Below are 16132 nucleotides of genomic sequence, written 5' to 3' on the forward strand. Positions count from 1 at the left end.
GATAGTGAAGATGGTTGTCAAAAATTGCAGCAGGATCTTGATCAGATGGGCTGAGGAATAGTTAGAGTTTAATGCAGAGAAATGTACGGTGTTGCTATTTGGGAGCACTAACATGGCCAGAACTTACACAGTGAACGGTAGGGCACTGGGGAGCTTTGTAGAGCCGAAGGATCTAAGAGTACAGATACGTAGTTTGATGAAAGTAGCATCACAGGTAGACAGGGTGGTCAAAAGGGCTTTTGGCACATTGGCCTTCACCAGTCAGAGGATTGAATATGGAAGTTAGGAGGTCATGTTGCAGTTATATAAGACGTTGGTGAGGCCACATTTGGAGTATTATGTTCAGATTTGGACACCATGTTATAGAAAAGATGTCAAGCTGGAAAGGGTGCGGAGAAGATTTGTGAAAATGTTGCAAGGACTTGAGGGCCTGAGCTATAGGGAGAGATTGAGCAGGCTAGGAATGCTTGAGGATGAGGGGTGATCTAATAGAGGTGTACAAATTAATCAGAGGAATAGATCAGGTTGACGCACAGAGTCTCTTAGCCAGAGTAGGGGAATCGAGAACCAGAGGACATAAGCTTGAAGTGAGGGGGGAAAATATTTAATAGGAACCTGACGGGTAACTTTTTCACACAAAGGATGATGGGTGTGTGGAACGAGCTGCCGAAGGAGGTAGTTGAGGCAGGTCCTATCGCAATGTTTAAAAAACATTTAGACAGGTACATGGATAAGACAGGTTTAGAGGGATATGGGCCAAACACAGCCAGATGGAATTAGTGTAGATGGGACATGTCTGAACAGCAAAAGAAGCGATAAGAGGCTGAGAAGCAGCATCATGAAGAAAGAAGACGACTGAGAGGTTCAGCAGAACATCTCCGAGGCAAAGCTTTGAAAAGGAAGTCATCCTTCTAAAGCCAGGAACGCTGTGTTTCTGTTTTATTTCCCTCAGTGACTGTTGCAAGGCATTTTTAAAACTACACTGAAAGCATCATCGGTAAAATGGAAATAAACAGTGAAGGCTGCTCATAGCGACTATGGACAAGAACTCATGCTATCTGCAGCTTCTGATCAGACAACTTGAAAGAACTTGCGTGTGGGACCTTGGAAATTTCTATTTTTCCATCTCATTTTCTGTGTACAGACTAAATACCACGTATATTTATCAGAACATAGCAAGATACTCAACAAAAATTCAAAATATTATGTCCAGGTTTGATTATTCAGCAGCAGCTGTTTTACCTCTAAATCAGTGTTTTCTACAAGCTGATTGAAAATGGTTCTTCTAAATTAAACAATTGAATTTGTGATATGGAAAGGAATTTCTTTGTATATAAATATAGGGACTGTTCTAGGTTAGTTGCCAAGCGTTAGACTACATGTAGGTTAATTGGCTGGGTAAATGTAAAAATTGTCCCTAGTGGGTGTAGGATAGTGTTAATGTACGGGGATCGCTGGGCGGCACGGACTTGGTGGGCCGAAAAGGCCTGTTTCCGGCTGTGTATATATATGATATGATGATATGACATATTGGCCGGTGTGGGCAAGTTTGGGCCGAAGGGCCTGATTTCACACTGTATGACTCTATGACTAGCTGGGTAAGTGAATGGTAGTGCATTGGGGAGTGTTGTGGAGCAGAGGGGATCTTGGATAGGATTTTCACACACAAGGTGGTAAATATCTGAAACGAACTCCCAGAGGAAGTATTGGAGGCATATATATTTACAATTGTAATGTTTAAAAGGCATTTGGATGGGTGCTTAAATCAGACAGGCATTGAGGGATGCAGGGCTAATGCAGGTGAGATTAGCGTAGATAGGCATCATGATTGGCATCAACAAGGTGGGGCCAATAGGGCCTGTTTCTGTGCTGCACAATTTTCAGATCATTTTGGATGAACAGTGCAGCTGGTGATCAGTAGGGAATATAATCCTCCGGTTACCATATTTAAAAAGTTCTATCTTGTCAATTTATTTTGATTCTTTAATTTTTTGCATTGATAATAGCTTTAATTAATATAGTAAACATGCCATTTTAGTATATTTTACTGTAAACCCATTTTTTTCCGTATTTTTGTGCTAATCATTTGAAATTATTTTTTATTCTAAAGAGGCAATAATATTCTCTTTTTCTTCCTGACTAAAGACAAAGAATGGAGAAGTAACGGTCAGCTGTCCCTTGCTTTGCGAGCTACTGTATGAATCTGAATATGACAGCCAATTGTGGATGCTGTTTGATCAAAACAAGAAACTTATGGGATCAGGAGATGCTTACCCACATCAGGTAACTAAAGTACGAACGTGCACAACTTTAAATCAAATACAAGTATTTGGTATATGTGAACTAAATGATTTGTCTCTCAACCTTCTTGCTGTTGCAATTTCAAATGTTGCCATACTAAGAACATTACAGTTTAATTGCTGGGTTTTTTAGCTTCATTTTGGGGTTTTTTTACACCTAGATCTTCAAGTCTCATCCTTTTTGAAATAATCTGTTTTCAAACTAGGCATCATTTTGTTTCTCAGGTTTGTTCTTATTATCTACTTCATGTAATGCCCACCTTTTTAATTAGTTTTCCCTCCAGTGCTATTTTTACTGAACTGGATGAGGAAAAGAATAAAGATAAATTAATGAACTAAAGTCCAAGCTTTACATTTTTACCTAAATTCTTCAAAGTCGCCACAATCTTAAAATGAAAATTTTCAATTTGAGTTGTCCCTCTCGTCGGTTACCTAGTAATTAAATTACACAAATACTCTTTTTTTTTTTTAGTATCTGGAGTGCTGGGAATTTTACTGCTGATTTCCCTTTTCTTGCCGTTATAATATTTACACAGTTGGTGTCAACTAAGATGACTGTGAATGACGATGATCAGGGATTTAGCCATAATGTACAGACTACCTGTTATTGCAGATGATCATTGCCCAGCTCTCACTTGTATTTTATTGGCACCTTAAATTTCCTGTGGTAATTCAAAGCATTTTAACCCAAGTTCTGTGACCCAGACATTCAAACACTGCTGTACCTGACTGGGGGTGTGGAAATGCAAAAATGTATTTCCCTATTTAAATATACGAGGAAACTCCACGTCCTACTCGAGTAAACCTGATTTTAATTGCAGCTTTCGTGCATTATGTTTGTATATCCATGACTAAACTGTTCTTTTATTTTGTGCTAATCTATTCTAAACTAGTCTGTCCACAACTATATTAGCGATTTATTAGCCCAGCTATGAAGTACTAATGATTTCATCCTTGATAGGGCAGCTACTCACTCTGCAACAATTTCTCATCGTATTCCATTTTCTACTTTGTGCAGCCAGGACAATGAGTTGTATAACTCGATTTATTCACAAAATGCTGGAGTATCTCAGCAGGTCAGGCAGCATCTCGGGAGAGAAGGAATGGGTGACGTTTCGGGTCGAGACCCTTCTTCAGACTGATGTCGGGGGTGGGACAAAGGAAGGATATAGGTGGAGACAGGAAGATAGAGGGAGATCTGGGAAGGAGGAGGGGAAGGGAGGGACAGAGGAGCTATCTGAAGTTGGAGAAGTCGACGTTCATACCACCGGGCTGCAAACTGCCCAGGCGAAATATGAGGTGCTGCTCCTCCAATTTTCGGCGGGCCTCACTATGGCACTGGAGGAGGCCCATGACAGAGAGGTCAGACTGGGAATGGGAGTTAAAGTGCTGGGCCACCGGGAGATCAGTTGCGTTAATGCGGACCGAGCGCAGGTGTTCAGCGAAGCGATCGCCGAGCCTGCGCTTGGTTAGTTGTATAACTCGTTGTGTCTTTACCATCGAGTAATCTCATTGAATAGAATAGCTAGGTTTGTCATACAGTTCTTTAGTTTAGAGATACAGCGCGGAAACAGACTCTTCGGCCCACCTAGTCTGCGCCGATCAGCGAACCCCGCACATTAACACTATCTGGACACTAGGGCCATAAACCTACAAACCTATACATCTTTGGAGTATGGGAAGAAAGCAGAGTTCTCGGAGAAAACCAATGCAAGTCATGGGGAGAGCATAAATACTCTGTACAGACAGCACCCGTTGTCGCAATCGAATCCGGGTCTCTGGCGTTGTAAGAGCAACTCTGCCACTTTGCCGCCCCCTGTCACATTGATGGGGGACCCTTCAACATTGGAACCCTTCATCAAACCATAATAGGCAATTTTTCATATTTCAATCTGGTTTTAACCACTTGTACCATGATGGGAAGAAAACAATTGCATAATAAAAGATATTTATTTCATTCATTTCATTTTATTTTATTTCGAACGTGTGAAAAGACATCAATTAAAAAACAAAATAAACAAAAAAACAAGAAATACAAGGAATTTCATCCATTACTTAACATGTGCGAAAAGGAGTAGGAAGAAGTGTGAACTTATTTAATCCTACCCCCATTCCCTAATCAATATTTATCAAGTATCAGATATTAATACAAAAATACTCATACACCCTTATATATTCATATAGATATACTTATTTAAATAATGATGTGTTATTATATGTAGACCCCTGGTGACTGTTAATCCCCCTCCTCACTGTACCTAGAAAAAATCATGTGTTTATATTTGTTTTTAAACTGGATGATAGACTGGTTGATGATTATCTTTAGCAAATGCAGCTTTTTTGATCACCCCTTTTTATTGATTTTTACACGTATGTGTACTTGTATATATTTTTTAAAATGCAGATTATTACATTTTGATTCAAATAAAACAATGACTAATTGCAAAATTCAATGAAAATTTGCAATAATCACCACTAAGCATTTCTATTGTGCAATTACATTTGTGCCTCAACTCGATAAATATTTCTCTTAGATTTACAGTGAAATTAAATATCTCTTCGATATATGATTCCTACATCCATGGTCAATTAAAAATGACTTTGCAGCCTCCAATCTACTTAACAAGTGTTATTTATGTGGAAGACAAGCATTTACATGCTCATTTACACGTTAAATTAAAATTACAGAAAGTTTCTAAAGACAGAATGCTTTAATTGCTTTGTTTCCTTTTTTGTGTTACAGTATTCTCTAAAGTTGGATAAAGGAGACTACACCATCCGTCTCCAAGTACGTCACGAACAACTTAATGAGCTGGAACGCCTTAAAGACCTTCCAATTATTGTATCCCATAGAATCCCCAATTCTCTGAATTTAGATGTTTACGACAATCATGGCAATGCATTAATAGGCAAGAAAAAATCCAACGGTTTAACTCTACAATCAGGTTGCACACAGCCATTCTTTGTTACTTCTCTTTCTGATGATAAGTAAGTAGTATCCCTTTGGTGTTTACATTATAATTACAAATCAATGACTGGTATTTTTATTGTGATTTTCATAAAGTAAAAACTCATGAGATATTTTACAGGAACTTTGTCATACAAAATTTAAAGCTAAGCCATATAAAGAAATATAAGCTTTTGGTTCAATGATTGGCATAAATGAGGATACAAGGGTCTCGGTAGATTTTGGGGAGGGAATTGTAATGTTTAGGAACTTGGCTGCTGAAACACAGTGACCATTGGTAGAGTGTGAAAATTTGTGGTTGTCCAAGGCCAGAATTGGAGGAATGCAGGAAGATGAGTATAGCTTAGAAATAGGGTGGTGAGAAATCATATAAAACTGAAGCAAGGAAAAATAATTTTAAAATTGCAGCTTAACTTGACCAAGAACTAATGTTGTTCTGTAAGAGTCCCTAGTTTGAGTGATAGAGCAGATGTTTCAAGACAACAAGCTCTTCCTCAATGCCATCGAAGTGAAGGAGCTGGTCATCTTCAAGATTTGGGGTGGAATATATGCCTCAGTCAGTATCAATGGTGCTGAAGAGGAGATGGCTTCAAGTTCTTAGGTGTAAATATCACCAACAATTTGTCTTGGTCCAACCACATTGATGCTATGGCCAAGAAAACACACATATCCTCTACTTTTCAGAAGACTAAGGAAAGTCAGCATGTCTCAATGACTCTTACCAATTTCTAAGAAAACCAAGCTAATTTACCTACATACTTGTACGTCTTTGGAATGTGGGAGGAAACCAAAGATCTAGAGGAAAACCCATGGAGGTCACGGGAAGAATGTACAAACAGCACCCGTAGTCGGGATAGAACCCGGGTCTCCGGTGCTGTAAAGCAGCAACTCTACTGCTGTGCCACTGTGCCGTTTCTCCACTCAATATACTGTCTATTGGCATTAAGGAAATTGTTTCTTAGTGAAGTGTGGTCCATTTCCCTGCAAGACAAATTTAGGATGAAGCATTATGAAGGAATATAGGCTTTTGGGATATATTCTGGAGTGATGAAAATGTCAAATGCTGCAAAAAAAAAATTCTGTTCCCTGCTACAATTTAATCTTGCCTGATTCTTTCTAGGATTCCAAAAGGTGCAGGACCTGGTTGTTTCCTCTCAGGAACTTTAACTTTGGCAAAGAGTGAATTGGGAAAGAAAGCAGTGAGTATATAATCCCTCCATACTGCCCGGAGATGGCCTTTCTTTAGATCTGCAGCATTTTTTAAATTTAATTCTACCATTTCTTTCTGAAGCTGCTTGACGTAAGCATTTAGCCCCTGCTCTGGAAGTCTTCCATTCTCCACTCTTTACTACTGTTTACTGACCTGTGCTTTGCATGTAGCTTAACACAATTAACACCAAAATTGTTTGGTTTTAAAATTGCTGTGTAGAAGATCATTTATTACATTTAGATTTAAAGTTGTGAATACAGTGTTATGATTTTTAAACACTGCAGTTCAGTCCTCTGTAATAATATATCTTACCGTTTTTATAGAGGCATCTTATAAATATGGCCCACAATATATTAACAGCATGTCTTAAGCGAAATGCTCTCAAAACAGTATACTCACAGGCTTTGCCTATAGCTGTTCAACAATAGACAATGTAGGTAAAGAAATCAAGTACAAATTGTAAGAACAAGAATTTAAAAATATCAGATTGGGGCATAGGTATTTAAAATATGGTATTTTAAAGCTCTGGAAAATATCTGTAAGGAAAATAGTTATTAAGTTTATCTTTCATTTGCTTCTGTAATAACATACCTGCTTGTACATTCTGTAGATATATAACACTTTAGCATCTTAAAGCCACCATATATTTCTTACCATAGATCATCAGATTTGATTTGTGAATGATCTCAGCCATCTTTAAAAGGCTAATAGTAAAATATTTGACAATTCTTTTTTGTGAGACAAGATAAAATGTTATTTTAGTCAATGGTTAAAAAAATACTCTACTGAATGTGATAGAGATTTGGGGGGTTTATCATAATTTGAAATTAATCCAAACTGTTGTGAAGAGCATAACACAATGTATTTCCAATTCCTCACCCATTTGTATTTAAATTGCCATTTGGATTAGGCTCCTAAAACATAGTGGTAAGGGGATTCTTATAGATTTTAAGGAGGCAGATTTTGCCTTTCAATAAAAGCATTGGAAATGCACCACAATGAGATTGGAGAAGGTCTCCAAATTGTGCAGTGTCTGCATGTTTTCTTACAATGTGTTATTCTGACTCCCAGGGGCAGGCTGCGTCAAAACGTCAAGGAAAGTTTAAAAAGGTACTGCATTGTCATATATCGTTATGTTACTTATTGTGTTTCTAATTATTATTGTGTTCTGGATAACATTTCTGAGACCTTTCAATGACATTGGGATTACACACAAGCACACACACACTTGGTTTTCATATTTTCAACAACAAAAAAAATGAAGAGTCCTGTGAAAATGTATCTAGCTGTTTCCTTTGTGAAAAAGTAAAACGAATTGTTTAGAAATATACCGCAAAACTAAATTGTGAATCCATATGGAATTAAAATTGTTTCTATAAGAAAATAACTGCAGATGCTGGTACAAATCGAAGGTATTTATTCACAAAGTGCTGGAGTAACTCAGCAGGTCGGGCAGCATCTCGGGAGAGAAGGAATGGGTGACGTTTCGGGTTGCGACCCTTCTTCAGTCTGAAGAAGGGTCTAGACCCGAAACGTCACCTATTCCTTCTCTCCCGAGATGCTGCCCGACGTGCTGAGTTACTCCAGCACTTTGTGAATAAATACCTAAAATTGTTTCTAAATTGTTATTTAGCTTCGGATACACACTGACCAATTGATTCAATTCATAATTAGAAATCAGCATTCCCTGAGAAAATAAAGTGAACATTTTGTATTTTGTTCTCTTGTCAGAAATGCTGGAGACACTCGCATGGCACCTTGACTTGAAATGTTAGCTTTGTTTCTCTTGGTATAGGCTATCAACCTGCGGAGTGTTTCCAGGATTTTCTACTTTTATTTCAGTTTCTTTATTTTCTTCAGCATAATATTTATTTGTATATATCCTTGAGAATTGTTATTGATGGTGTTCAGGATGATTATGGATTTAACATCACTTGATTATTCACTAAATCCTTTGTTTCCATTCTCATTTAAAAGTGAAATAATTTACTCAACAATTGTTGAAGTACGAGTTTTATCTACAATTTGACTATGTTGACGGAAATGGGTTTCATGTGTTTCTGGTCCAGAGTTCTGCCAGTTCATGTTCTAACATATTGATTGATTGAAAATGTCTGATAACAAGCTAGTGTTGACTTATTATTGATTATTGCCTGATGCTTGAACTCAGCCTCTGTAAATGTTTGCTTGTTTTTGAAAAAGCATAAATGCAGATGGATTGAACTATTTGTTTTTATAGGATGGAAACTTTGAATCTCAGTGTTATTGGTTTGCATTACCAATTGTTCCCAAATATAGATTATTACCATACAGCACCTTTAATTGGTATCCAGTCCATTGTGATGCTCCAACAAAAAATCTGAAATCATATTATACAAATATAGTCTGTCCTTTATTCAAAGGTAATATAATTATGTGATGACATATTTCTTTAAAGCATTTCACTTCATTGCTTATTTCTTTCTTTAGATTCTTGAGTAATTCATTCTTTTGGTATAGTGCACATCTGAATTTTCAGAGATAGACTATATAAATTGCAGATCTTTGTACACCTTTATATGATCTCGATCAGTACCAGATCAGATGTCAGCATCTTGATCCAATGTCTGTACTTAAAACAGTTTCTTTTTGGCTGTGTGGCTTAATCAATAGCTTGACATCTTAACTAGGCCTACAATTAGAACTTAAAGAAACTTCTTCTATTGCCTGTTGTAAGAAATTATTCTGCTTAACCTTTCAATAGATCACTTAGTAATGATACCATTTAGTGTGCTAACAATTTGCCATTATGACCAGCCGGACCTAAAATTAATTAGTCACGTGATCCAGTCTCTGCTACTGTAATAATTAAAATGGTATCTTCTCTCTTCTGCTAGACTTTATCTTTCTTCATTCTTGTGCCTTCCCTCGGGATCGAGGATGATTTACTACCAGCATGGTAGTGTTCCCTATGGTAATGAGGCCTGTGAGGGAACTGCAGATCACTGGGTGGTTGTTAACTGTGCAAGTGGGTGGGTAGTGCATGAAATTGTCTGCTTCTTCTATCAGTTTTGTAGGGTTTCTGCATGCTCCCAATGTGTTTCGGTGAGGATCTCGATGCCATCCCAAACACTCCTTAATTTTGGGTGATTGTGGGCCGGGGATTCCCAAGAGGTAGTGAGGTGTTGCATTTTCTGCAAGGGAGCTTTGAGCATATCCTTGAATCTTTTCCTCTGTCCATCTGTCCTTGCGAGAGACCTCTGAAGAGTGTGTCCTTTTCAGGAGTCTCTTGTTAGACATTTGAGTGATATGGCCGGCCCATTGTGGCAAAATGAATGTAACTAGGCCCTCAATCAGGGCGAGGTTTATTTATCTTTCCAGTGGATATGGTGGAGGAAGCTGACAAGGGTTTGTCATATATACCAGAAATGGAACAATAAAATTCTTGCATGCTGCAGCTTAACATGTCTGTCGACATAGTAAAACACAAATAAATATATACAAAAAAATTAATAACTGAAATACAGGTAACCATAATAGTGCAACCGAAGACACAATCCATCCCTGGCTTTCTCTTCCTGAATTTGAGTCTTGAGACCAAAGCCTGTGGTAATACTTTAAAAGGTATGATAGATTTCCTCATTGATGTCTGCTTCTCCTAGGTATGGCAAGTGGTCCTCGTTTTCCAAAAGAAGCCTCTTTTGGTGGAGGCCAGTGTGATAGAGGACCTTTGTCTTGTACATGTTGAGTGCAAGGTCTGTTCTCTCGTGTTGCATTGAAAATATAGATGATAGCTTGGTGTCTGCACAAGCATGAATATCGTCTGCATACTGTAGCTCAACTAATGCGGTTTAGGTAACGTACACAAGGAATTGCATTTGCTAGTTTACAAAGAAGATCTTAACAGATCAGATAGCATCTCTGGAGAACATGGATAGGTGATGTTTTGGGTTGGGACCCTTCTTCAGGCCAGAGATGCAAGGACAGAAAGTGTGAGATAAGGATAGGAAATGAGTGAATTGTGAAGCCAGTTGAAGGACTATAGGTAGTTGGGGATGGGAAGAAGGGAAAAGAGAAATAATGAGCATCAAGGTGGGACACATGGAAGAGTGGGAAAAAAGGGGGGTATTGGTGATGTTTCGGGTCGAGACCCTTCTTCAGACTGAGATTCAGGGGGAGAGGGAGACACAGAAATGGAAGGGTAAGGTGTGACAACAAGAGATCAAAGGGGACAAAGATCAAGGAAAATGTAGAATAGGTCATTGCATGCCTCATTGTCACCTCCACCTCACTAACAAAGATAACATTTAATCTTATGAATGAATATGAGGTGCTGTTCCTCTGGATTATACATGTCCTCACTGGCAATGGAGGAGGCCTAGGACTAAAAGGTCAGTATGGAAATGGGAACTAAAATGGTTAGCAACTGGAAGGTCCAGTAAACGTTGGTGGACCGATCCCAAGTGTTCTGCGAAACAGTCGCCGAGTCGAAGCTTGGTGTTCCAGATATAAATTTCGGCAAAATTTTGATAACCTTGGTTCTGAATATAGCCACTGTAGTTGAACAGCTTCTCAATCTACTGGAAATCTTCCACATTCCCAGTCCCCCTCAATTAAACTCTCAACTATGCCTCTTCTCTTTTCTTCCCTTTGTCATCTCTTCCTCTCTCTCCCCCTCTTCATTCCCTTCCTATCTCCTCTTATTCCTCTCTTCCCCCTCTCTCCTGCCTTGTACTGCCCCAAGCTTCCTTCCTTTTGGCTGTCTTTGTTTGGGAAAATGCATTAAATGGTATGACTGCACACAACCAGTGGTTGAAATTTGAAGAATTGGAACTTAATTTACAATTAATGTATATCTCTTCAGGCCACAAAAAAAGAAAAAAAACAGCCATGCGTAAGGAGAAGTTAAAGATAGAATTTGATTGAATTGTTTTAATATATGCAATGAATGGAGGGATGTGGACTATGTGCATTCAGATAACAGTAGGTCTTGGCATCATGTTTGGCATAGACATTGAGGCCTATTTCTTTGCTGTACTGTTCTACATTATTCTATGTTATTCAAGTTAGCAGAATTCCTCAGAATTTTGTATGAGAAAATTTCAGGATTCACCAAAAGACAAAAAGGCATCAATAAGGAAATGGGAATTAGAATACATCACCCATCCCTTTTCTCCCGAGATGCTACCTGACCAGCTGAGTTACTCTAGCACTTTGCATCTATCTGTGCCTTCTTTACCATCCCATTAATTTGTGTTGCCAATTTCAGGAATCTGTGGACTCGGACCCCTGCATCTCGTGGTTCATCATCATTCCTCAGTATCCTGCCATTTCTTACTCCTATTTGGCTTCCCAGAATGGGACAACTTGAGCTTGTTGGGGATTTCCTCCCTAAAATTCTCTCTGTCCAATTATCGTGTTCCCTTACAAGGCACTTTTAAAATCCTACATGTCCTGTTTCCAATTGATATAGTTTGGTATCAAGTTTTATTTGATTATGCACTTGTGAAACACCCTTGGACAGATTTCTGTGCTGTAGGACTCTATGACTCTATAAATTAGACTGTGTTTGGTAACGGGCGGCGCGGACGCGATGGGCCGAAGGGCCTCTTTCTGTGCTGTAGGACTCTATGAGATTATTAAGTTAAATGGCCCATGTAAATACATGCTGTTGTCATTGAGATGGTTTACAAAGGCATTTTATAACTGAGACCAAATCTCTGGCTTTCTGTCTGCCTCCCAGGGTTGATATTGAAATGAGCAAGTGGAGAAGATGGATTTCCATGTCCATACTGACTGTTTTAAGATCTAGATGTGAGATATTTCAGATGATATGTGTTTCATTGATGAAGAGGAGGGAATTTTTCTGCTGAGGGATATCATTGGACTGGTCACGTAGGCAGGAAATGACAATGGATTTCAGTCCAGACAGCGGCAAGTTAATTAATTGAAGAGAGCAAATGGGGAATGGAAAGACAATAAATGGAAGGACAATAATTAGTTTAGAGAAACAATGATGTAGAGAAATAATCTTGAGTTCAAATCAGTGAAATGGGGTGATTTATGTCAAAAAAGAAACAAGATTAATTCTGTGAAATTTAGCACAAATTAGGTGAAATACTTAGCACTAAGAATTTTGAAGCTGTGGAATACAATAACAAAGATGGTGACAGAAGCAGAGAGCAGGTCAACATTTTAGAATAAAATAGATTGATGAAATTGTAGAAATAAAAAGATAATGCTTTATAGGATTATAACTCCTTGTGTCAAAAAAACACCGTCAACAGCTAGATGCACCAAACATCCTACTTTATTTTTTTTTTAAATCTGGAATGCATTTACTTTGTTAAAGCAAAATCTTAGATTTGTTATCAGTATCTTACTGAAGCAAGTTTCTGGTGCATGGGATACACCAGGTTATCTCCATTTCTTCCTCTTTGTGTCCAAATATATATGGCAAAGCAATAAGTAATTTTATTTAATTGCTACCCCCATTTTTAAAGTTATTTTTACCCCCTTTTAGGTCCCCCACGCATGCATTATTGCCCAGCTGAGGAGGTAGGAAAGCGATCTGCTCCCAAGCCTCTTCTATTGCTGCTCTGTAACTGGTGCTAAGAGGTGCAGGTAGTGACATGCCACTTTTTTGTTTTAGCTTGGTATTGTCTTTTTTTAACCCCTCCTTTCTTTCTTCAATAGTCAATTTATTTGTCACATACACATAAATGTGCAGTGAAATGAAAAATTACCCACAGTTCAACAATAAGACCAATAAGAATAATCAATAAAAATGCAATAATACATACAATCATAAACCAACACCAAACAAAAGAAACATCCATCACAGTGAGTCTCCTCCAGTCACCTCCTCACTGTGATGGAAGGCCAGAATGTTTTTTTTCTCTTCCCTGCCGTCTTCTCCCGCGGTCAGGCTGTTGGAGTTGGAATTGTTCTAACTCTACAATTTCACCCACTTCAAAGTTTGCCTGTCATCCTCCATGAACAGCTTGCAATATAATTGAACATCTCAGAGTACACCGATCTGAATTCTGACCCCAAAATTATCACTAGACATTATAGGTCGGATGCCAAATGAAGCAAATAATGCAGATTACATTAATAGCAGCAATGTTCCCTGTAGAAAGTTGTTTTTTTTTAAAGTGGGAGCAGAGGTCTCTGGCCGTGCTAAGTCCAAATCTGAGACTCTACAATTCAGATAAGGTCTAAATAATATGACGGGTTCAGAGCAAATTTTAAGAATATTGAGAAACCGAGGAACCTTGGTTTAAGTCCAAGGACCTTGAAGGTGGCCCCACAGGTGGATAAGGTGGTGAAGAAGGTCTATAGGGTACTTCCCTTCATTAGACGAAGAATAGAATACAAGAACACTGACATTAGGGAACTTTATAAAACATTGGTTAGGCCACATGGTGCACTTTTTTCAGATGCCACACTATGGGAATGAAATGATTGCACTGGAAAGTTTACAAAGGAGATTCTCCAGCATGTCGGCTGGCATGGAGCATTCCTTTTATGAAGAGAGTTTTAATAAGCGTGGTATTCAGCACATACCTCTTTAAAACTCAACTCAGCAGCTGGTTGACATTAGTACTCAGTTTAATTAAAGTTTGATATCTTACAAAAAAAGGAAAGAGATCACACCTGGAATCTGTGGCATGTCTATAGGCTGGGGCTTTGGTCAGGTGAAGGGGGTGAAATTAAAAAATGATGATTACTGTGTCACCAATCTATACCATAACATCCCAGTACCACTCATCAAACTCTGCTTTCATATTGGTTTTAGCCTCCATGTTTTGGCACGTAAGGAATATTTGCGTCTTGAACTTCTGAGGTTTATGAATTGCTTTAGTACAGTAAAAAGATGGAATAAAATTTGTACTTGCAACAATAGGTACCAAGTTTTATTTCACAACGTCAAGCATAATAATTAAGTTTATTAATACATTTAATTTTTTAGTTACTGATATTTTGTTTTGTATTCAGTTTAATATTTTGCAAAATGTAAATTTAACCCCAGGAATTGTTTCTAGAGTTATTCAAATAGTCCCAACCCCCAGCCTTTCATCAAAAAATTGACAATGTATATAATACAAAATACAAAATATTCTTGCTGGCATTTTGGCAGAAGTCCTGTCATCCATTTACATTGCAATATTATGATGTCAGCTTCCATTAGAAGTGTGCCAGTTTGCAGTATTCGGCTGGAGAACTACTGCATAGGAAGACCAGTGAATTTCAGGCAGTCTTTCACCAAGTTGACCATCATCCAGCAGCAGTTGATATTTGTTTTGTGCTGTGTCTCTGTAAAGCACAGTTCGATTTAGTTCTTCAAAATAAACCTTGACAAAGACCATTGCATGCCTTTGCAGTAGGAGATGGATGATTGTCTTGTCCCCAGTGCAGTTGGCTCAAGAGCAGTATGCTGTAGCATGGAGACTCAGATCACACACGCACCATCTGACAGGAGGAATCTTTCTCTTCACTGGGCAAGCAAGGTCTTGCTATCATGTCCCTTATCCTACGCATGTGGCTGCCTCAAGCTGTGCATCATCTCTGAGTACATAAATCCCATTGCTGAGGTTCAGTCTGCCTGTGGTGTTATGGGAGATATGTCTGGTTATGTTGCTGCACGATGGTCCAATCAACTAGACTGTGCTGTGCCACCTGTCCCCTGTAAAAGTCCATCTCCAGAACACATTGGATCACGGTCAGTTCAGCGATGATTTGCTTGATATATCTCCTAAATCTTGCCAAAAAAACGTGGTACATCCTCCTGAGTGTTTCCTGGAGCAAACTAAGTTATTTGGCAGTATGAGTCATTGCCAAAACTTTTCAGACTTGTTCCCTTTCAATAATTAGCTCTTTTTTTTGGAATATAGTAATTAAATCTTCTTCTGTCACCTTTTCAATCAGTGGGGTGGTTGGCTGCTTTTAACTTTGACGGCAATTGCAATTGACCTAAATAGATGTGTTAGTGTGATTGAGAATGGCACACTGCTGTCGCAGTGATGGGCTGTTGACATAAAATGCAGCTAGTGTTCGTTAACCTGTGTGCAGAGGCTATTCAGCAGCTTTAGTATGAATAGGTCCAGTTAGGCTTAACCCTAACCCTATAAAAGTTCTGTAAGACTTTATAACTCTGGAAACTAAATTTAAGTGGAGATAGACACACAATGCTAGTAACTCAGCAGGACAGGCAGCATCTCTGGAGAGAAGGAATTGGTGCCGATTCGGATCAAGACCCTTCAGACTGAGAGTCAGGGGAGAGAGTGTGGAGAATTGGTTCCAGTGTTTTGTTTGTTTCAGTATAAACTGAACAAAAGTATTTATCAGGATTTGATGATTCTTGTTACTCTTGTTGACACAACCACTTTCTAAAATAAAGTTGAGATTATTTTGCCTATTTTCTAAATGCAGTCATTTGATCTTTCATTTGAAGGCCTTTTGGGATTGCAGAATTTTGTATGTTTTTTTGTTAATAATGATAGATAGCACTGTTAGTGTCACAACTGTGACCTTTTGACTGTGATAACTACTCTCGACAGATTGAGTGGCTGTATCTCTACTCATTAAGAACTGCTAGAACTTCAAAGAATGAATGGTCTTCCTTTATCTATTTAATACTGTCAGTGACTATTTGTAAATTTGTTTTAACAG

At 38.4% G+C, this 16132-nt stretch overlaps 1 protein-coding gene across 6 annotated transcripts in view; it reads left to right on the top strand.

Moving 5' to 3' along the window:
• Positions 1–16132, top strand: part of tpp2 (tripeptidyl peptidase 2) — an 88702-nt gene that overhangs the window by 45197 nt on the left and 27373 nt on the right. For 3 of the 6 annotated variants that reach the window (XR_013547490.1, XM_078402756.1, XM_078402755.1), the window contains exons 21-24: positions 2146–2292; positions 5044–5288; positions 6389–6467; positions 7550–7588. Coding sequence is in view for 5 of the 6 variants with exons in the window: in XM_078402756.1 (XP_078258882.1) it covers positions 2146–2292; positions 5044–5288; positions 6389–6467; positions 7550–7588 (510 nt within the window). In the remaining variant the exon portion in view is untranslated. The remainder of the gene's footprint in view (positions 1–2145; positions 2293–5043; positions 5289–6388; positions 6468–7549; positions 7589–16132) is intronic. The other 3 variants (XM_078402757.1, XM_078402760.1, XM_078402761.1) reach the window with 3 other exon arrangements.

This window comes from Rhinoraja longicauda, chromosome 7, assembly GCF_053455715.1.
Source record: "Rhinoraja longicauda isolate Sanriku21f chromosome 7, sRhiLon1.1, whole genome shotgun sequence".
NCBI classification, from domain to species: domain Eukaryota; kingdom Metazoa; phylum Chordata; class Chondrichthyes; order Rajiformes; family Arhynchobatidae; genus Rhinoraja; species Rhinoraja longicauda.